At 41.4% G+C, this 24,061-nt stretch overlaps 1 protein-coding gene across 2 annotated transcripts in view; it reads right to left on the minus strand.

The window, feature by feature from the left end:
- Positions 1-990: 990 nt before the first annotated feature.
- Positions 991-24,061, minus strand: part of snrka (SNF related kinase a) — a 55,122-nt gene continuing 32,051 nt past the window's right edge. For both annotated transcript variants that reach the window (XM_037074088.1, XM_037074089.1), the window contains exons 5-9: positions 19,458-19,670; positions 13,826-13,960; positions 6,220-6,421; positions 5,881-5,990; positions 991-5,292 (exon numbers count right to left, since the gene is read on the minus strand). In XM_037074088.1, the coding sequence (XP_036929983.1) occupies positions 4,122-5,292; positions 5,881-5,990; positions 6,220-6,421; positions 13,826-13,960; positions 19,458-19,670 (1,831 nt within the window). In that variant the 3' untranslated portion in view covers positions 991-4,121. The remainder of the gene's footprint in view (positions 5,293-5,880; positions 5,991-6,219; positions 6,422-13,825; positions 13,961-19,457; positions 19,671-24,061) is intronic.

Consider the following 24,061-nt stretch of genomic DNA (forward strand, 5'->3'; position numbering starts at 1 on the left):
CAAAGGACTCGCCTCCAAAGAGGGATGCAGAGCCTGAATTGAGATACAGCAGATGTCTGTGACCGAACTGTAAGAAATCCCCTGAAGGAAACGACAGACAGAAAAGCCAAACGAAAGCAATTAGAATTTATCCTAAGGGGGGAATGAATGTCTACACCAAATTTCGAGCTTAACTTCTCCATCCAAAACTTGATATAGATACAGTGGGTCCAACAGTCTGCGTCCAATTGTTATTCTTTATCAGCGTTAAATAAATGCTAAACTCAAGGTTTTTAATAAGGGAGCAGTGCATGGAACTAAACATTTTACATAAGCTGGACCAATTGTGTCCAAACCACAATCGGGCAGAATCCAAGTGTCCACACCATCAGAAGATTAGGCTTAGTTCCCTGTCAGATAGAAAAGCATCACAGATATGCAATTTGCTTAATAAACAACACAAGACTCCAATCAGCAAGTGTTGTCAAGATAAGGCTGTCTCACAGGACAAATAGCAGTTTCTAAACCACTTCTGGAGGAAAAAGTACTGTTTATTGATGAATCCAGTTTATAGATCAATGGCAGTAACAGAAGGGTGTATGTAAGGAGATGAACAGGGGAAAGAACAGCGTTTCAAACCCACAGTGAAATGTGGTGTGAATATTCAAGACTTTGGAAGTTTTGCTTACCGGATTTAGACACCAGTATAGATGTGACTCCACCCCGACCAAGCACAACTTCATTCTTTAGAGACTTGCTACACACTCTGGTTCGCATCTTTGTGGGGAATGATTCATTCTGCAGCAGGATAATGATTCAACTTTTCACTCAAAATTAAGATACCATCATTTGTAATAATAAAAAATAGTGATACTTTGAAACAAATGCAAAATATGTTGACTAGTGGTTTCCAACTGTATGTTGAATAAATGATAAATAACTATCCATCAAGCCACACTGCTAACCTGCCTACAAATCAGTTTTTGAAATAAAGACCCAATAGACCACAGGTATGAGACAGTATTCCACATTTTATTTTGGATATTACCATAGCTATATGTAAATTTTGACAACAGGTATCAACTACAGAATAATACACTGAATATTTCTGTCAGTTCCAGCTCATCTTTATTTCCTTTTTCTTCCTATTTTATGTTTTGGTCCAGTAACATTTCTGTGGCTGCCCTGTGTCACTGAATGTCAAACATTGAAACACATGCACGTCATTCACCTGGATACAGCTGAGTAAGACAACAGTCAAGAGACCTGACAGTATTGAATTGTGTTGTTTTTCTCACACGGCTTTTATTTTTAGCTGAGACACCCATACAGTATTACTATTATCATAAGGCTAGATTACTGTACAGCTATGCACCAAAAAGTTCACTCTGCTGTTCTAGATAAAGAGCACCATATTTACAACTCTATGCACATTTGGTTATTCAAAAGAAAACTCAGACAACAACCAAAGAGAGGAAAAATATTTAACTCATAGCTTTCCATTTTTCTTTTCAGTACAAGTGGCCGTTGTAAGGCTGCACATGTCTGGAATTTAAAAAAACAAAACAACTAATGAAATGTTTCTGTACAGATAGCTGCGACACACAGTATAGCTTATTGCCAATGCCCTTAAAGAATTTCCCCATGTACCCTTTCCTTTCTTTCGTTTGTTCATCTCTTGGCCAGCTCCGTTAGGGCTGTCACAAGTCACAAGCTTTTTCTTGTGCGCAGGTGAGGTCACACTGATTTACCTGGTGCACACACACACACACTTCCTTTCAACTAGTGAGACTTCACAAGGCCTTTGTCCACATTTTCAAACAGCAGATTGCTCAAAATAAATGTACAAGTTTTAAAAATAAACTTTACTTTTCATCATAATGTATATACATACTCAATACATGACTCAACATGCTGCACCCACATGTACAGTGCACTTTGGGTGACATGTGGGTGCAGATGGGACGTCAAGAAACCAGAGGTCAAAACAGATCAGACTACTTGGGTATTGGTAGTGTTTTTCCAGAGAGCCACACACAACTATTGTAATGTTCTCTATCAGCAACACATCGAAAAAAAAATACAAATAAAATAAATAAGAATCTTATTTGAAATATATGGTCAGCAGTAACATTTCAAATGTCGGTGTTTAGCATTGTCTTGCTACAGAATCAATAGAACACCTGTTTGCTACCACAATGGAGTGCACACGCTTTAACAAACCATTTCTTACAGTCCCATTTATTCAGCCAAAACACGCTGCCTCAAGAGATACTCGTCCAGATTTAAAGGGGGTTCTGACAGAGTATTTGTTGCAGTTGTGAATGTATGGAGCTGAACTGATTCTAATGAATATCTTTTCTTTTCATAAAAGCAACATAAAACGATTGTCTGACTACAATATGGAGTCCAGCCTGGAGTCTAAATAAAATCAGTGACAGAAGTGGTCAAAGATACCCGCATGGTGGCTTCACAAACTATTTGGACCCATTCACCTGTTGAACAATTTATTTTGTTGTAGGCTTATCTCTAAATGGATAAAACTGCATTTGTGTCAGTCAATCTGCCCTCAATAAACCATAATGGCAAAGTGAAAACTTTTTTTTGTTTTTTAGAAGCTTGCTTCTCAAACATAAAGGTTAGAGAAGTGAGCCTGTGGTCTCCAGTTCAATCCCCTTGACTGAGGGGATTGAACTAACTTTCACCCCACAGAACATCTGTGGAGATCTTGGAACATTTCCCATCCATACTGACATAGCTTAAAGGATAAACATCCCATATCAAGGTGTGTGAAGCTTATAAATACTTACAAATACATACAAAAATACTGGGAGTCGTAATTGCTGCCAAATTGTCTTCTACAAATTGCTAAATTCAGGGTCTGAATGCTTATGTAAAATGATTTTGAAGAAATGTGTCAACATTGCCACAAACATGTTTTCACTTCATTATGGGATAATGAATGTAGACTGATGGGCAAAATGGTAATTCTATCAATTTAAATTAAATCTACAAAACAAAGCGTGCAAAAGTTAAAAGGTCTGAACACTTTCTAAAGCCACTGTACGTGATTCACTGCTACAACCTAACACTCAGAGGGTGAGGTGAAGGAGGGAAGGATGGTGTTGGCAGGAAAGTTACTGTGTCCTCCTCATGTCAGCTGCTGCTACAGTGCAACACTGCAACTATCCTCATCATCTGAGTTCAAGTGCTCCAGTTTTTAACTCATCTGCACTCTGCACAAAGCCAAGTACAACACAGTGTTCTGGCTAAAAAAAAAAAAAAGACATTTCCAGAACCAAAATGTGTTGAGAAAACCATAGTGTTTGGGGAAAAAAGTTATATAACATCACAAACCTTGACTTTAAAAGGTCACATTTTAAAAGTTAAGTCAGAATTGTACTAAAAAGTCATACATGACTTATTTTAACATTAAACTTAATAATAAATGTGTATTTCTTACTTGTAACTTGTTATTAAGAACTTATGTTAATTTAAACCATTAAAGCTTTTTTGGGGAAGTTACAACTTTAAAATGTTAAAACTTTAGTCTTTTTTAATTACTCATTCTTACATTGCGTAGACTTTGTCTGATTTAATTACTACTAGTTGGTACAACTTATTTTTGGATAATTTTGACTTGATGCTCAAAACATCAAAACATTTTCTCAAAATATTGAGATTTTTGGTTGTTTTTTTTTTCTACACAGTACTCTATTCTTTAAAAAAAAATTCTACCACTGTGTTTGTATTTAGATTGTAAGAGATGAGTCGGGGCTAATCTGAAGGGCTGTAAGGGGGACATAAACTAAGGCTGAAATAAAAAACAAAATGAAAAACGTACTAAACACAATGATAAATGTAATGACATACTTCAGCCATATGAATAGTGAGCAGAGCACAGGACACATCATACAAAATGACAGTGAGATCCATCGGAGCCACAAACCACTGACACCAAAGCAGCAGTTCAGTTTGCTACAGCAAAACACAAGATGAAGTTAAAATGAGGAGGAGTGTGCAGAGGGACAGAGAAAAGGTGGAGAGGTCAACATGGAGGGAGAAGCCTGTTTTTTTTTTGTTTTTTTTTTTAGCTGGTTGTGGTGGGTGGGGACTGATGGTCCACAGAGGGTCAGGGGGCTTCAGATGACCTGGCAGCAGCTGGCTGGAGCTGAGGTACAGAGCAGGCCATCCCTGGAGCCTCTGCCCCGCTGTATGTTGACAGAGATGGTCTTCTCACACAGAGGTAGTTGAAGCATGCCATTTTTCAATGCGCTCAGGTTGCTGTGAGCGTCCCTGCTGCCCAGGAGGCTGTGAGGCGTTGTTTTACGGTGTTGGTGCTGCACAACGTGGGTGCGAGGGAGGGTGGTAGCCGTGGTGGGGAGAGTGATGGTGTCCAGACTCCCGGTGGAGCCTATACACATCCTCCAGGTTGATTTCTCCTGGATTTTCACGCTCCCTCCTGAGAGGCTGCACGGGTCTATGATGAACTTTCCTCCTCCTCCTCCACCACCACCTCCACCTCTACCCCCCCGCCCACGGTGGTGCTGCAGCTGGGAGCTGAGGCAAAGACTCATTAGCTTTAGGCTCTCTACCAGCTCAGTGGAGTGGCTGGTCGAGCGAGAGGAGCGGGACAGAGAGCTGAGGGTGGGGCTAGTAGTGCTACTGTTGTTGCAACAACTGGATGGGCTGTCTTGTCCTTTGTTCCCCCCTCCTCCACCCCCACCACCCCCTCCACCCGCTCCATCCCCTCCATCTCTGTTCTCACCCCCTCCAGGAGGACTCCCCTTGTCTGGCCCAGAGGTTCCCCCTCCCTCTCCTGGAGGTTTACTCTGTCCTGAGCTGCTGCCTCCCCCATTGCCCCCAGAGCTTCCAGGTGGCCCCTCGCTGCTGTCCCTTCTGTTCCAGCCGTAACCAAAGCCAGAATCTTTATCCAGACGTCTCCGGTGGCTCTCTGAGTCATCATCACTCGTCTCAGAGCTGGAACATGACGAACCCCTCCCCTGGCTCTTGCGCCGATGGTAGCGCTTCTGCGTGGAGCCCGGGGACGAAGAGGAGCCAGCCCCGGAGCTCAGGTTGCCAGTATTTCCAGCCATGTTCATCTTGAGACGGCTGAGTTTGGGTGGCAGGCCCTCATCCATGTCAAAGTCATCATCTGACTCACCCTCCTCCTCAAAGATCTGGTTGAGCACTGGGGCGCTCTTCCTGGAGGTGAGGCGATTGGTGATCGAGGGGGGCTTACGGCGCAGAATCACCTGGGTTGGTAAGGGAGATGGGTCCTGCTCTTCTTCCTCCTCCTCATCTTCCTCCACCCTGAAAGAATACGGTTGATTTGACATTACATACCAGATAGGCAGCAGCTGCAGCAATTAATCAATTGTTGATCACTGATCAACATTTTCTGACATTTTATAGAACAAACAATTGCTCAATAGAGAAAAAAAATCAACAATGAAAATAATCCTTAATTGCAGCTCTTAAAACAATGGTATCTGGTCAAGCAGGCTGCAACAGTTGACTTCCACTTCTTCCCCTGATAATCGCTGGATTGCCTGGGCCTTAAAATAACCGAAAACTTTGTGGAAAGTAAATCATAGTTCATAGGACTGAAATTTATTTTATCTAAGTCAAAGTTCAAAACCCCAGATGTATTCAGATCAGATGATATAAAACAGAAACTAAGCAAATCTTTGCGTCTGAGAAGCTTGTTTCCTCAAAAAATTGACTAACTATTTTAAAAAAATAGACTATTTATTTACATTTGATGCCTATTCTGGTTCCAAAGTTGTGTCAGTTACTTATTTTTCATTCAGTGATAATGAAAATAATGTTTTTCTAAAAACAACACACACACAAAAAAAACAACTACAGTTCCAAAGACTTAATCCATATTTGTCAGACCTGAACAGGCAGGTTCGCTGCTTGGCTGCTGCTGAGGTGGATGGAGTCTGTGCCCTGATGGTTCCAGAAGCAGACCCAGGAGCTTGGCCCGAGGGGGCAGCACAGGCTCCCTGGAATGAAATGGAAAAAAACATGAGACCAGCCACATGCATTAAAATAAATTAAAAGATGGTGATTAGTATCAAGTGTATTAATTTAGAAGCAGAACTCAAAATCATGCATGAATAGACTTTAGCCATCCTTGAAACAAACTGAGCCACATATAGCTAAACTCATTTAATTTTTTTTTTTTTCTTTTTCCCCACTGGAAATTGAAAAGGGTGCTGATGATGAGTGTACCTGTGCTGGTGGTCCTGGAGAGTCAGTCACTGCTGTTTCCTCTCGTCGGCCCAGCTCCATCATGCCTTTTGAGCGATGTCCGTTGAGCAGGTTTTCTGTGCTGCGGGCTGGGGACTGAGGGCCTCCAGCATGGGAGATGGAGGAAGCTGCCAGGCTGTCCTCTATGTCTTGGTGCATGTCAACTCTGGTGGGCCATGACTGCCTGTACGGATAAGACAGAGGAGAGTCCATTTGGAGTTTCATGCATTTTTAAGTTTTCTTAGGTCTCTGGTGATTAAAAGGCTTCTATCGGTTCTGGCAGGAGACTTTGAACACAGATTTACTTTCTATTTATTCCAACCTCAAGTATCTTTTGAAGTTATCAGCAAGTAAAGACCTTCTCTCAGTTAGTTATGGTAGATTATACAGACAAATATAGACAATTTACAAGGGAGCAGATATTGGAGGGAGATTGCACACAACTTCAAAAGATGCAGTGTGTAAGTTGTTCCACTCAAATATCAAATGTTACAACATTTTCTCTGACCCAAGTGAGAAAAATAACTCCATCCTCCGTAAAAACATGCACCACAATCATCGCCATCCATTTTCTTAGACGGAAATCAGGACTCATGACCTAATCAGTCCAACAGAGGTGAGTCTGATTACAGGTAATTTATGTCTGTGCTTTGTTCAGTGTCTGTCATTGTCTAATGGAGCCATACTCAGTAGATGTGTTTATTGTTAGTTAAACTGCACCTACTCAATTCACTAACTGACAGTGATGCACAAATTGAAAACAGTGTGCCTAGACTTTGGAAGAAAGAAGGAATAGAATTTGTAAAGCCAGTTAGTGAGTTAATGAAACTAGTGTCATCCTGATAAATGAAAGTAGTTCACAAAGTGTCACATTAATCACCAGCCAGTGTTACTTGGTATTAACACAGTCTTTATTTAGTTAGCTTCGCTTAGCTTAACAGCCGTACCTGAACACGTCTCCACACAACGTTGTTTTTCTCACTACTCCTCGTCTCACCTCAGTGATGTCATACATACGTCCACTCCAGCGTGTTACATTCAAGTACCTCACTACACAAAGTGTTCGAGTTTATAAGAGGATCATCATCACATTATTACTACACATCTCTCTATAAAAGCAAGGAATCTCTGTCTGTGTATGTGTGCCTCAAATATCTCTGCAGATCAGGATCAGACTGACCTGAGAATTCAACATGGCTGCTGCTTGGTTCAAGGGTGTGCAACGTCGCATTTGTTTGGACTACAATGATACCGTTAATACATTATTTCATAAATGCTTTACGAATTCCGCTAGCATTGTCAACCGTAGCCACCATAGTCACGTGCGCACCAGAGCCAATCACTGCAGAGCTCACTTCCACGACACATGTTAAGAAACAAGTGGATTTACACCTGCAGTGGTGCAAGCGGGACCGGGATAATGCCGGCAGTTTGATCCTGTTCTGTGCATCTAAACTAACTTGTGGAGTCTGTTCGGGTCTGAGGAGATCCAAATACTCGAGGACAACAAACTGGAATCAGAATCTGTGGATGTTGGTGTGTAGCTAGCTGCTAGCCCACCCCCACAGCCCACCTCCTGAGTTGACGGATGCGCCGGCACTTGTGATAAATAATGTCCGCCACGCTTTTTTGCCAACATTGTCATCACATTTGCTTTGTGTTTGGTGCAGAAAGAAACGGTAAATATGGGCTTTTGTCACGAAAGTGTCCGCAAGCAGCAGGTTTGGTTGCTGAGGAACAGGAAGTTGTGTGAGGGACACCGGCAGTGATACAGACAGCGACAGAGATGGCGAGTTTTGAGAGTTGAGAGATTTGTGACATATAGCGTGTTTGGAGTGTATAGTTAGTAAGTTATATAGTGTTTAGTGTAGTGTGTTTAGTGTGTAATGTAGTTTTTTTGTGTTGTGAGTCTAAACAAGGAGGAGACTGCTGAATGTGGAACAGGCAGGAATGAGCTGAGGAGCCCTGAGCCTGAGGCGTTGCCTGCATTTGAATGTAAATAGTTACATATAACTTTGTAAATTTCAAAAACTTAGGCACAAATTTAGCAAACAACAATTTATATTTGCATTGTAACTAATACAATTGGTTTGTTAAACACATTTGTGGTTTTCACAATAAAAAATCTAACCTTTTCCTGCTCTGATTTATGTTATTTAGAGATTTTAGGTCCATTGTGTTAATACAGTATGTCAAAATGAAAAAATAACTGTACAGTCCCACATGTGAGGTTGTGCTGAAAATAATGACACCAAACAAGGCAAGGTAAATAATTTTAAGGTGAAATATAATGCTAAAATCAAAAGTAGTCAAAAAAAGCCAATTATATCCCTGATGTCCCACCTTCAAACACAGCCTCATTTGGCCATCCATGAAATTTCTATAGGAATACATGCTTCCTACGGGCAATGCACTGGTACAGTGTTGATAAAGGTTCTCAGTCATCCAGGTCATGGTAATTCTAAGCGCTATATCATAGGCAACTAGACTTGCTTCAGTTTATGAAGACGTTTCAGCACTCATCCAAGAGGCCTCTTCAGTTCTAACTAACTGGAGGAGCTGCAGGCTTTTAAACTCTGTGTGGGAGTGTCCATACATAGTCAGTCAGGCCACTTGTGGATCATTGACCCAATTGGCCTTCATGTGGGTTGCTGAGGCTAGATGAGCCCAGGTGTGAATGGTTGTTAAGTTGTCTGGAAGAGAACTCGGTAAGCATTGTAGGTGGGTGATAAGTGATGTCTTAGTCCACCTCCTCTGTTCAAAGACGGTTGTTCCAGTTTAACATAGATTGATTATTTTACTCCTCTTTCAAACGATTTGTCTTCTCTGGACAATATGTTCCCATTGTTGTCCTGAAAGGAATGATTTTCTCCTTCAGATGTAATTGGACAGCAGGGTCTTGACCTGAGGATTTTGTTTTGCCGTTTGTTTATTGAGAGATTGTTGTTTATTGAGAGATTGTTTTCACTCTTCAATGTACAAATCTGCGCAGTCCTGGCTGCATTGAACAGCATAAACTACATCACTCTGTGAATGTCTGGGTGTTTTGTCCTTAGGATGGACAGGTTTCTAGACTGAAATTTTGATGAGCTTGCATATTCAATGTTTCAAGTAGACCAGCAATGTAATGTGGACACTGTTTCTAAATTACCTCAAACACATCCTTTCATGTAACATATAGACTGACACTGACACATTGTGGCAGCATTAAGCTACCAATACATGCCAAGCTGAATTGAGTGTCCTTTCTTTTTTCTACAAACTGTCATGTGTATTTTTGCATCCCTCCTAAGAAAATGCATACATTTTAGTTTGGCTGTGAAACGAAAGAAACATCAGTATTTTCAGTGCAGTAAGATGTTGGCAAAAGTGCTTTTGGTCTCAGTACTGAAGAGCATGTATAATGATGGCATCCAATGATATCCATATCAAAATGTAATTAACCAATGTACTCGATATGACAAAAACAATTCTACAGCTTGGCAGACTCCTGGAATTGTGTTGAGAGGAAAGAGAAAGAGAACAAGAACAAACTGTAGCCCCTTTCATACAGAGAAGCCGCATTATTGCCGCAGGGGTGGTTCACCAATTCTCCGCTTTTGGTCATTCACAGAGACAAGCAGGCTCTCACGCTGTGGCTTCTAAAGAGGCATGGCAGTACATGTCATGATGATGACGTCTGTGTTTTCAAGGTGTTTCCCCAATGTCTTCCTGTCAATCTAAAACCACGGACAGTTTATTTTATTTTTATTTTTTCACCAAACATCCTGGAAAGTGTCAACATTACGTTTTTCACTCTAAATTATATAATTACATAACTGCCATCAGTAAACAACACTGTTTGACTCCAGGAAGGGAGGCTGTTTTCTGGGGGAAAGTTCACTTAAGTCTCGGTTGGGAGGGCTGACTGTTGCTGTGAATTTTTTTCCAACACAAACACTTGGTGAATTTAAGTTTTTTGCCCCTGACAGATGTTGTTGTTCGGGCAGAAATGTGATGAGGATTTGGTAGGACAGGCGGGAGGACAGACAGGAGGACAGACACTTCTCCACGTTTAACTACTGTAATTTTTTCCTCATAAAAGTTGCCAAAGACAGTTACTGTTGTTTGGTCATATAATGTTGCTTTGTGGGACTTTTCTCTTTTTGTTGTTGTGTGAGGGACCTGAGTAGTTATCAGCCTGTCACACCGACACGCCCAGGACACGTGCAGCTGCCTCATCCATTCCTTATCCGGGATGAAATTTCAACCCTCGCCACCTCTGCGACATTCACACAGAGGCGGAAAATTGGCACAGGATCCCCACATCTAAACTGCAGTGTGAATGGGGCTAATGAGATCGAGTGATCCACTGCACAGCAGGGCCTGAAAAAAAAGATGAATCCTACAAAAGGCATAGCAAACAGCTTAACACAAACAAATGTCCTCTCTCTTACTCAAGCTCATATTTACATAGAAAGCACATCTCACAAACAGACATCCACATTAATACGGACAAATCTGAATAAACGGTTTCATTTATGCCTGGTTTTCTGGTTGCTTGCAACATATTTAGTATATCTGTGCAGAAATGATAAAACAAATCTGAAATAGACCAAAACTATACTTCATCATCTGTCACAAATTAACAAATAACTGAATTATGCATTACAGCAATGAAGACAAGGATGGAAACAGAAGCTGTAGCAGGGAAACATCTGATTATCTTCTATGCTGCAACGTCATCCAACCACTTAACCACGAACATATAGATGAATGATAACACCTGCGCTGTGTAATTGGCTGTACTAAAGTTCTAAATTAAAGGGGAGCAAAAAGTCTACATCAGCTGTGCATCAACAGCAGCCATATATACTACAGTGAAAGACTACATCCACCCTGAAATACCTTGTTTTCAAGTTCAATTGAGTAATGTGGACAATTCAAACTTTTTGTGTAATGTGGACTGAGGATTAGTTTAAATCCAGCCTTTGTATCTTGGACAAGGCCTGACAACCACGTACATAAACCGATCAGCTATAACATTATGACCACTGCCAGGTGAAGTGAATAAAACTGATTATCTCTTCAGCATGGCACTTTTTAGTGGGTGGGATAGATTAGACAGCAAGTGAACATGTTGTCCTCAAAGTTGATATGTTAGAAGCAAAGGAAAATGGAATTTGAGCGAGTCTGACACAGGCAAAATTGTGATGGCCAGACGACTGGGTCAGAGCATCTCCAAAACTGCCGCTCTTGTGGGGTGTTCCCGGTCTGCAATGGTCAGTATCTATCAAAAGAGGTCCAAGGAAGGAACAGTGGTGAAGTGGCATCAGGGTCATGGGCGACCAAGGCTCATTTATGCATGTGGGGCGCGAAGGCTGGCTCGCTTGGTCCGATCCAACAGATGAGCTACTGTTGCTCAAATTACTCAAGAAGTTAATGCTGGTTCTGATAGAAAGGTGTCAGAATACACAGTGCAACGCAGTTTGTTGCGTATGGGGCTGCATAGCTGTGACCAGTCAGGATGCCCATGCTGACCCCTGTCCACCACTGAAAACGCCAGCAATGGGAACATTAACATCAGAACTGGACCATGGAGCAATGGAAGGTGGCCTGGTCTGATGAATCACATTTTCTTTTACATCACGTGGATGGCCAGGTGCGTGTATGTCACTTACCTGGGGAACACATGGCATCAGGATGCACTATGGTAGGAAGGCAAACCGGCGCAGGCAGTGTGATGCTTTGGGCAATGCTCTGCTGGGGAACATTGGGTCCTGCCATTCACGTGGATGTTACTTTAACAGGTACCACCTACCTAAGCATTGTTGCAGACCATATACACCCTTCATGAAAACGGTATTCCCTGATGGCTGTGGCCTCTTTCACCAGGATGATGTGCCGTGCCACACAGCAACAATGGTTCAGGAATGGTTTGAGGAGCACAACGAGTTTGAGGTGCTGACTTGGCCTCCAAATTCCCCAGATCTCAATTCAATCTAGCATCTGTGGGATGTGCTGGACAAACAAGTCCAATCCATGGAGGCCCCACCTCGCAACTTACAGGACTTGCTGCCAACATCTTGGTGCCAGATACCACAGCACACTTTCAGGGGTCTAGTGGAGTCCATGCCTTGATGGGTCTAGGCTGTTTTGGCAGCAAAAGTGGTACTAACACAACATTAGGCAGGTGGTCATGATCAGTGTATATAAGCCTTTATACACACAGTTGCACTGTAATGTAAATGAACGGGTGTTCGAAGAAGCACTCTGTAAGACATAGAGGAGGTGGCCATAATCATAGCCCTCAATTCTTCAGACATCAGAAGACAATTTGACCTTACATCAAAAAATAATTCTTAGATTGGAATTAATAATATCGTAAAGAGTATTTCCACATAATTTAATGACTTTCTTTCTGCATTAAGCAATTGTGTTGGTCTAAGTAATTTGCTTAAATTAATTTGCTTAAAATGGGGTCATATGAAGTAAATATCTAGAGTTGATCTGTTCCCTACCGTAATCACCGATCAGTGCAGCCTCAGTTTGGAGAAGTAGTGAGCCGCTCCAGCCCAGACGCTCAGCTTTGTACTGCAGTGAACGGGGTCCAGACTAAAAGCGAAATTTAACCACCTAAAACAAGGCTCACCTAAAAAATCTACATCAATTCAAGTGTACGTTGTATAGAGAAAATTCAAACCGATTTACATTGCCGTCAGACCGCCCTTTCTTTTGGCACTAAATTTTCTCAACCGTTGAACCTCTGTATCCCTACGCATTAATGCAACTGGGCAGCAAAATACAGTGCGAGGCCCAGTTGGACGAGACGAGAGGTTTATTTTTGATAAAAATAATGTACAACATTTTAATACTTTACTTTTTTTTTTTTAAATCTGGCAATAAGCAAAAAACACATTTCTTCAACAAAAGGAATTCATGTATTCACCTCTCCTCTTTCTTTGAAGAGAAACAATGTTGGCAAGGAAGCAAAGACGAAAGATAGCTTAAGGGAGAAACTATAATATATATTTGTAGTTTTTATTATGATGATGACAGACTGGAGTGCCACTTTCATCACTTACCTTAGATGGAAATGGGAGGAATGTCAAGCACTAGAGTGTTTTGGAACAATGATGGAAATTCGAGACAGACCCAGATTGAAAAGACTGAATTGGCTGATAGTTCAAACATTTCCCTTTGCTCCATTTCCCCTTGGCCCAGGAGGTGGAGGCCCAGTGAACCCAGAAATGGAAATGAAACTGAAAATTGAGATGAAAACAAAAATTTGAAGATCTAACCCATTCTTAAGTGAGTGTGTCTGGGCTCAGCACAGTGGCGCCAGTCAAGCTGCTGCGTGAGATGGTGGACTGAGACAGGTCAATTACCCTTTCCTGAGCTCATACTACGACTCAAATAGTTATTATGATGATGAGCAATGACATTTCTTCCTCGAGTCTTTTACTTGGTCATCATTATAAAAAAAAAAAAATCCGCACAGACCAAAACACAGAAAAGGTCTGTCCCTGTCCAGCTATAATAGTCAGGCTCTGCCATTGCATTTTGTTATTGCAGTGACAGTGATTTGCAAGGTTATACTGTTCTTTACCTGAACTGTGCCTTGATATTGCTGGGGCTAGACGAGCGCGTCTGGACGTCCTTCTCCTGCTTCTCCCTCAAGATCCTCTCTGCTAGCAGGTAGTATGTAGCTGTAATGTGGTTGTATTTGTTGGTCTCCAGGGCTCTGAAAGAAAACAGTTGGATCAGGGACATGTACAAATACAAAGCATATTGTACATAGACACAGGGGAAAAAATTAACAGAGTTACAGACAATTCCAAACAGGGGTACCATGGCCACGAAAGAGTGCTAGATGTCTCCAATTCAGACAATCCGAATCCTGTGTCCACAGCTCCAGTTTACAGCAACTGAAAAATAGTTCACACCTCCAACACCACGGCACAAGATAAATGGTTGGAAGGTAGCTGAATTAGATGACTCCAATTGATTCTTCTGCCGATTATTTTCACAATTTCTTTTTTTACTTTTGTGTAATTGTGAAGATTATACTGAAAATGGCTGTTATAATTCCCCACAGCCCACAGTTCAAGCAACAGTACAACATTCTCAGATATGACAAGGAGAAACATCTTCACAACTGAGAAGCTGGAACTGACAAATGGTATTTCAACAATTAACTGATTATCAGAACTTAATTCTCTGTTAATCTGCCAGTTGATTAATGAACTGCTGCAGCTCTATGTTTACTAACTCAAAACAAAATACAAAAGGAAATAAAAGCTGCAAGCAGCGTTGGACGGCCCTCGCAGTCCACGCACCTCGGGGCATGCTGCCGTCAGGGCTTCCGCATGCAACGCCCTGAAGAAGCTGTTTCTGTATAATTTGGTGGCCTGCTCCCACTGGTATTAAGTAATATACGCTGAAGTCAGAAAAAGTGTGTGTACTGCTGCATGATTCCCCAGACAAAGACTCCGCTTCTGGAGCTGGCTGACGAAAATGTCCACATGAGGCATAATTCGATGAAATGGTTTAAGGAAGAAGCTGAAAGTATCATCGTCCAGTAGCTGAAGAGAATTTTTTCTCCAGTTCTTGCAGCTGCTCTACACTCTTGCGATGATGTCACGCACTCTAGCTCATGCAATACACACCCATTATAAAATCACAAAACGGCCTAAAAATCCTTAAAACCAAAACTGTAATGGTTTGAAAACAGTTCAAGGTCTTCTGACTCTTTAAAGGGTGGAATGGAATCTGTAGCTCAAAGCATGAAGCACAACAAGAGGTTGAAAGCTGATGAGTTTTGAGGAGGATTTTAAGATTTTCCCATTTACTTTCCATTCAAACCAATTAGACTGCGACCAAATCGTCAGCTATTGGCCGATTTGCACCAAATTTTACACAAAGCCTCATCAGTCCATGGAACACAATTATGAACATTTACGTGATAATCAGACAGTATTTTGTTAAGATTAAGATGGACAAGATTGTCTGCTTTCAACACAATATGCAGTAATTTGTTGTTTTAAATTTCGGCCGTTTTATGGACTATCAAAGTTCTTTTGATAACTTTTGGTCAGGAGGTTCCACAGATGCTTCACGCAAAGTTTAGTGCAAATTGGTCAAATTGCTTAGGAGGAGTTCGAAAAAGTAGGTTTTGCATTTGTTGCAATTTTGCGAATGGAAAGTTAACTCGAAAGTGGGTGTGGCCTAAACCAAATAATTCAGCTGAATGGAGGGAACATGTAGATATAAGGTTTAACAATGTGTGACACATTATGTGTGAATTATGGGCCAAAAACGCTTTCACGTGGAAAAAAGCACCACCTGCTAGTCATTTTTGGTGTGTAAGTTGCAGGGGCTAGTCTATACCACCCCTATGAATTTCATTTCCGTAAGTGTTATGGTGTGGGCACAGGGCCAAATATAATTTTTAACTGGCACCAGAGCACCACCTAGTGGCCGATTGATAAGTCCTTTGTCGGATATCCTCAAGAGGGCAGTGGCAATGATTTTACCAAGTTTCGTGTCAATCCGCCCAACCCATGTGGAGATATAAACTATTTGTATTTAAAGAGCACCACCTTGTGGTCATCGCCTAAACTTTTGGACACATCCTCAGGAACGCATTTCAAAGTATTATCTTAAGTTTCATGCCATTTGAACACACCGTTGTGGAGCTATGCAACACTTCCTGTTTGGAAGGAAATCTGCAGAAAGTTGTTATTTAATAACTTGTGTATTGTTTGGCCTATCGAAATTCTTTTAATAACTTTTTGTCAGGAGGGTCCACAGATGCTGTGTGCCAAGTTTCATTGCACGATGTAGTGAAAAAAAAAACGGTAGGCGGAAAAGGGCGTGGCCTATACCATGAGACTCAGCACAATTCACTGAATGCGTGGATATACGTTTTTTGAATGTGCGACAAAGTATATGGGAGTTATTAGCCAAAACGCACGTTCCTTAATAACAGTGCCACCTAGTGGTGAAAATTTCGCCAGGTGTGACTTATATTCCAAGTTTGGTGAGTTTTGGGGTATGTTCAGGCAGTGAAAAATGCAATCATTTTGTCCGAAGGAAAGAAACAAACAAAACAAAACAAAAATAAAGAATCCTTTGAAAAACAATAGGGTCCTTGCAGGTTCCCTGCTCGGGCCCAAATAATCATTTGAAATACAATAGGGTCCTTGCAGGTTCCCTGCCAAAACACTGCCATCAACAGGCAACTGCAAACCGCATTACACTGATGCACAGAGTTGAGATGGATTTATCCTTCCATGAAATTTCATTACTTAAGTATTAGTCCCAACTTGTAATTGATCAGAATCAGAAATGAAGACACAACAGAGGAGGGACATATTCCAGCAATTGCTCTGGCAAACACAAGGTAGACAACAAAGTGTTGGAGGCGTGCTGCTGTTAAGGTTCCACCAAAAAAAAAAAAAGAAAACCCAACACCACCGCACACCAGAACACACAGGTCAGGCCTGTCCAGCAGGTTGTGATGCAAGATAACAAATGTAGTTTTAGATGCACCCTTGCCGATGACAGATTTTTGGGGCTCATGGCAATACTGATATTAGGGAGTGAATAAGGCCCATACTGATACATCTGCTGATATCAGTGCACCGAAACAACAACAACAACTTTATTGGAAAGCCCAAGCTTTGTTTTCTACAGTATGATCTCTTAAAAAACATGGCTTATATTGGTGCATATCGGACAACTTATACACACATTATCAATGTATCTGTGTTTGTTCTAATCAGCAGATAATATTTGCCAAACAATATGGTGGTCGGGCTCCAGTTTTTGCTATTTAACCATTTTCAACATTCAGATTAACAGAGCTGCACTTGCATTCCACCGGACCATCTCACACATGACAGAACTGTTAACTGAACTGAACTGAGTTACTCCTGTATGCTAGGGTTGACACTGTTAATTGGGATTTTTACTGATTCAAAATTGAGGAAAAATCCAGTATTATAACTGTGATGTAAAAATTAAAAATCCATATTTTAGTTAAACAAGCTAATAAATATAAATGGAAGTCATTAGCAAGAAAAGTCATGGTCATCGGATAATCACAACCCTGAAGCATCCCATATGTTATGGTAATACATCACAAGGGCTGTGACCAACTTACTGACTTTGTAAAAATCAACAGCCTCACTCCAACCAACAGTGGGAAACAACTGCTAGCTGCATACTGTGCACACAATAATTAACATAGCAAAATTCATATGTTTTATGTATGAGTCGTGTAAAGGTAAGTGTCCTATAACTGTGCGTTCAGATCAAAGGCGCATAAAAAGGAAAATGATCCCAGAAGTCATTCACTTTATATTGGGAGCCAGGTGGAGAAGGAAGGAAAAGTGGAAAAGGTGGAGGTGGGTGGAATAGGTGGATTAGGAGGAGAAAAAAAGGTAAAACTCCAACTTTATGTAATGAGCTATGACATGTCCAGGTGGAAAAGCCATGCAATAACCAATGGGGATGTCTCGTTCTGCTGTCGTCCCTCGGTCAGGACGGTCCCAGAGAACAACTGCATAATTTTGAGTCCAACATTTGTTCTGAGATGGCACTGGAAATGTTGATTGCTGTCGTAGCAGAACAGCCGGTCCTGTGCGATTTGACCCTGTTCACGTATAGGAATCAATTAAAGACGGCTGATGCATGGAAGAAGGTCACTCTACACGTTGGTTTCCCTGGTGAGCTTTTAATTGTGTAATATGTTTGTAAGAAAGGAGAGAAATTATTGCATACTAGTGTGAGTTGCAACGTTGCAACTCACACAATTTCGTCATACATTCAGCAAAATCAGTGTTTATTTGGGTTGATCATTCCGTAAATAAAATCAAGTAACTTTCCATCAAGTAACTCTCCGTGATCAACGATGTCGGTAGATAGAGTAGTTGCGTGGTGGTGTTTAATACCAGTGGCATGCGGGCCCTTTAAATTTAGAAGCAAGAACGAACAGGGTGACAAAAGCAACATAAGCAGCTTGGGTGGCGTGGACAGGGTGGACAAGGCAGATTTCCCTCTTTGTGTGCTTTCGGTCTGAATGCACAGTGAGCTTTGCTTACACCTTTAACTTGCCAAATATATTTCTTTCTACCTCTGAAAAAGGAGATTTCCACATTATTATGTAATGGGAATAAAAGGAATAACAGCAATTGTCAAATAAGGAGCTCTATCTTAGGCTTGGCGTAGAGCAGTGCACAGCGCAAGCGCTATTTCTAGTTAGACCAACACAGTTGTCATTTTCACGCCCAGCACCCACATTTTGCTAATGTAAAATGCACTTGTGCACACCTGTGTGCCCCTGGGCATGTTGGTCCTAAAGTCAGGTATGGTCAAGCCCACTGATGGCTATCTTGAGGCAGCAGAAAGTGATGCACTACAAACACAAAGCTGGTCTGAAGTAACAGGTGCAGCCTGTTTCCTGATATTTAAAGTATGTGTTATTAAGATAGTAAGATGCGCCTACACAGGTGGGAACACCATGCATACATTCTGATTTTAGAGCTATTTCAGTTATTTTAAACATTTACATGCACGCAGTGATGTCACAATAACACATACCGTGGTACATTTATCAACAAAGCTAAATGCTGTAGTTCTAAACTCTCCAAAGGCCACAGATTTAAACTTAAAGCTTCTAAAATGAATGTCTAGGAAGGATTTATCATTATTTTACTGTATGAATCTTGACTGTGTGTATGACCTTTTGACGTATAAAATTTTATATGCAGATTTGTTGTTGGGACAGATGATAGTGAAATGGCAGAGCAGAGCATCCAGCAACATTCATGTCCCTCGGCGAAGACGACTGGCATCCTTAAATATGTGCCACGTCCTGGTGCACCTGGCTTCTAAAGGGAATAGGACACAGCACTCTGCTCTAGTTGCCACCAAAAAGAAAAAAACAGTTGTGTGTGTCTGTGTGTGCTAACAGTGTGAGTCAAGCATTGAAAACTAAACCAATGATGCCAACCAATTTACATGTATACATTTTTGTGAACACAGAGGTGGCCACTGAATGCATAGTTTTACAGCATTTAAACACCAAAACATGCACCACTGCCTGCTCATCTCTGTGGTTCCTCTTGGAAAAAAAAATTCATGCAAGTCAGGCAAATGCAGAAAAACAGAACCAGTTTCGAGTCACAAATCCACGTTTGTAGGCCACACAGACAGACAAACAGGATATAACTTACTCGACTATGGCCTCTCGGTCTGCAATGTCTCCGAGCACCATGCGCTGGATGATGCTGTTGTGTTCCTCCTCGGACAAGTTCTTGTGAGAAACCAGGGGAGTGCTATATTTTGTGGCTGGGGATGGGTCCACCCCCTGCAGCCAAGCATGGCTCTCGATCTCTTCCAGGGAAGCCCGCCGCTTGGGATCCCTCTGAAGCATACGGTCTATCAGACTGAAGGCAAGATGAGAAGAAGGATGAGGTGTGGGAAGAACAAAATTAAAATTCATCTGAACCTTAAGGACACAGAAATCCCCTAAAATGATTACACCTTAATGGTTTCATTATAATTTAAGTAGTAACTGGTTGAAATAAATCATTACCAAATCTCAGTATCATTTATAATATATATATATATATATATATATATATATATATATATATATATATATATATATATATATATATATATATATATATATATATATATATATATATATATATATATATATAGAGAGAGAGAGAGAGAGAGAGAGAGAGAGAGAGAGAGAGAGAGAGAGAGAGAGAGAGAGAGAGAGAGAGAGAGAGAGAGAGAGAGAGAGGAGGATGGAGGGCTTCTGTCCTCCGTGGGAGGGATCTCCTTCCATTCACTCAATGCATTTAGGATTTTTTCATGCTGATCTATGATTGGCTAAGACACGTAAAATGACCGGAGGACGGCCTCCCTTACCAATCAGTAACCAGAATGCAAGATTGACAGCAGGTTGGTCCAATAACAGTTTCCAAATTTCATTCTCACATTTATACAACCATAAACAAAAAATACTTCTATGTATTTTACAGCTTTCCCTGCCAGCCATGCTCGGACAAGAAATACGGAGTTTTCAGCAATATTGGAATCAGTTTCAAAGGAAAGCAGAGAGAAGCAGTCAGAAAGATAATTCATAGTTTTCATTTTGTTCGTCCTGCTGGAGGACATAACGTTAGCGGCACAACCGGGACACAATACAGAGCAGCAACATGGTTGTTTTGGGCGATTGTGATGAGTGATGAGTGTGATGTCCTGTGCTGCTGCGAAGTATATATATTGACTGCTTAAGGCTAGCTTGCTCACATGATTGTGTGAGGAATCGTGAGTATACTGTTATCAGTGTTGTTAAATAAAATATTTTAATGATGATGACAACAACAACAATATCTTATACTTTACTAATATTTAATTGTTGGATTCATGTAATGGTTATTTTTGGACTCATTTCATTTTTAAAAAATGTAAAACTTTCCACATGATATCAAACAAGGATTAGGCCACCACTAGGGCTAGGTACACTATATTACCAAAAGTATTCGCTCACCCATTCAAATGATCAGAATCAGGTGTTCTAATCACTTGGCCTGGCCCCAGGTGTATAAATTCAAGCACTCAGGCATGCAGACTGTGAAACAAGACATTTGTGAAAGAATGGGCCGCTCTCAGGAGCTCAGTGAATTCCAGCGTGGAACTGTCATAGGATGCCACTTGTGCAACAAATCCAGTCGTGAAATTTCCTCGCTCCTAAATATTCCACAGTCAACTGTCAGCTCTATTATAACAAAATGGAAGCGTTTGGGAACAACAGCAACTCAGCCACGAAGTGGTAGGCCACGTAAAGTGACGGAGAGGGGTCAGCGGATGCTGAAGCGCATAGTGCAAAGAGGTCGCCGACTTTCTGCACAGTCAATTGCTAGAGAGCTACAAACTTCATGTGACCTTCAGATTAGCCCAAGTACAGTACGCAGAGAGCTTCATGGAATGGGTTTCCATGGCCGAGCAGCTGCAGCCAAGCCACACATCACCAAGTGCAATGCAAGGCGTCGGATGCAATGGTGTAAAGCACGCCGTCACTGGCCTCTAGAGCAGTGGAGACGCGTTCTCTGGAGTGATGAATCACGCTTTTCCATCTGGCAATCTGATGGACGAGTCTGGGTTTGGAGGTTGCCAGGAGAACGGTACATTTCAGATTGCATTGTGCCAACTGTGAAATTTGGTGGAGGAGGAATTATGGTATGGGGTTGTTTTTCAGGAGCTGGGCTTGGCCCCTTAGTTCCAGTGAAAGGAACATTGAATGCTTCAGGATACCAAAACATTTTGGACAATTCCATGCTCCCAACCTTGTGGGAACAGTTTGGAGCGGGCCCCTTCCTCTTCCAACATGACTGTGCACCAGTGCACAAAGCAAGGTCCATAAAGACGTGGATGACAGAGTCTGGTGTGGATGAACTTGACTGGCCTGCACAGAGTCCTGACCTGAACCCGATAGAACACCTTTGGGATGAATTAGAGCGGAGACTGAGAGCCAGGCCTTCTCGACCAACATCAGTGTGTGACCTCACCAATGCGCTTTTGGAAGAATGGTCAAAAATTCCTATAAACACTCTCCTCAACCTTGTGGACAGTCTTCCCAGAAGAGTTGAAGCTGTAATAGCTGCAAAAGGTGGACCGACATCATATTGAATTCTATGAGTTAGGAATGGGATGGCACTTCAGTTCATAGAATGAGTAAAGGCAGGTGAGCGAATACTTTTGGTAATATAGTGTATCAATCAAAAATTTTCGATACCGGTAGCTGAGCGATTTAAAAAAAAAAAGAAAATTACGTAACATATTACAGTACAACTCTTGAGTTTTACTTTTCAGCTTTGGTATTTTTCCACTCCAAGCAGTTTTCTTACAGAAAAAATGAACAATGAATAATTTCCAGTGCAAAAGAAAACTTGTAAACAAGTGACAAGTCAATATCTAATGGTCACTGCAACATACTGAGGACCTTTTCACTTAGCAGTTTTCTTCAGAAAAGTCAACATGTCTACTGTGAGGAGAAGATAAATATAACAGTGAACATTAGGTGAGCTGTTTAACCAGCCGACCTGATTCATGAGCACATCTTTACAAGCTAAACTTTATTACTTTTAAACTTTATTACTGTCAATCTCTAGTTAGCTTTTGATTGAGCTAGCTACATAGTCAGTGATGTTGATAGGTTGTCAATGTAGTGAGTCCCCGGCACCCACAGGTGGTGAGTTGAGTGGGTCCCTGGGAAATTCAATGGGTCCCGACTCCCCAGTTAAAAAAATGTTATGTTATTTTATTCTATTTCTTAAATTTCATTGAGTGTTAAACTCCTTTGGTGGTGGTATGATATGGTTATAATAAATGGATATATTCATGTATGTTCAAAATGTATCTGAAATTAAACAAATGAAATTCCAAATCTAATGACAAGACGCGACTCATCATGACTGACAGGTATCAAGGCCACTCAGCGTTACCTTACCGACCCGCCCCCAGCTATTTCATTCACAAAAACAGGGCCTGTGGTGATTCTGGACAGCTGTTTTTTTGTTGTTTTTTCCTTCCTTCATGGGCCCCTGATGGCCTGAATGTATCGTTTTTCATGGGAAAAATGAGGTGCGTCCCCAGGACGCATGGATAGTGAGTTTAGTGTGTCCTTTCAGATTTTAACGCGTCAGGGACGCAGGACGTGTACCTAGCAACATCATTGATAGCCATAAAATAAAGCTACACACTAGTATCGTAAATTATCGTTATACACCGAAGTCCGGTGCTGGAGATTTTCAATCAGGCCGTTTGGGCTCTGTAACGTCCACAGGCGGACGTAAATATTGAGAGGAGGATGGCTGCGGTCCCCTCTTCTTGCAGTAAAACACGGAGCAACTTTCTGCTCTTAAATTGATTCCGTGCACGGTCAGGTGCTTCATCAAATTAGTCGTGTTGCCAGCTTTAGCAATGATGACTTTTTTGAATATACTGCATCGCACGTGATTGGCATTAATCTTGCTAAAATGGAGCCACACTTTTGACCTCGGTGGCATTTTTTAACCGGTTCGACAACTCACAACTACAGCTGACAACACAGATACACGTGAACCCCGTCTGTTGGCGTAACCACAAAACGTCTCTAGTAACCACATATGTATTTTTCCTCTATGCTGCAATCACGTGTAATGTTACAGCCAATCACCGGCAGCATTGTCAGATCTTATGTTCAGATCAGATGTTATTCCTACACTAATGTGTTTTGGTTGGGTCAGCACGTGTATACCGGGACTTGTCTCCATGCCAATGATACACAGACAGCTGGGTCACTCACTGCTGCGAGGGCAATTTTTAACTTCCACTTTCGATTTTGGAGCAGTTTGCGTACTCACATTTCGCCATTTGTAAGAGAATGAAAATGGTGTGTTCCAAGTAAACTGCTAAAAAAAAAAAAAAGGTGGACAATGAAAATCGGGAACTCAGAGAAGTAGGAACTTAAGACTTGCATTCATTCTCCCTCCAACCAGGACTAGACCCACGCACCCAACACTTGAGCGGTAACAAAGAGTTGGCCTTATGTAGTTTAGCAAATTCTAGCCAGACTCATCACGTACTTACACACGTGCTGACAATTAAACAGACAGAGAGTCTCTCCCGGCAAACACCCTTTCACTCAGGGTGCCAATTTTTTTTATCATCTTTGATAAAACTCAACACCATTTAATCACAAAAAAAACTATGTGAATTAACCCACAACCATCTTACATATCATCTTATTCACAAACACATTCACGAACCATAATTACAC

This window comes from Acanthopagrus latus, chromosome 17 (assembly GCF_904848185.1).
Source record: "Acanthopagrus latus isolate v.2019 chromosome 17, fAcaLat1.1, whole genome shotgun sequence".
In the NCBI taxonomy this organism is placed as follows: domain Eukaryota; kingdom Metazoa; phylum Chordata; class Actinopteri; order Spariformes; family Sparidae; genus Acanthopagrus; species Acanthopagrus latus.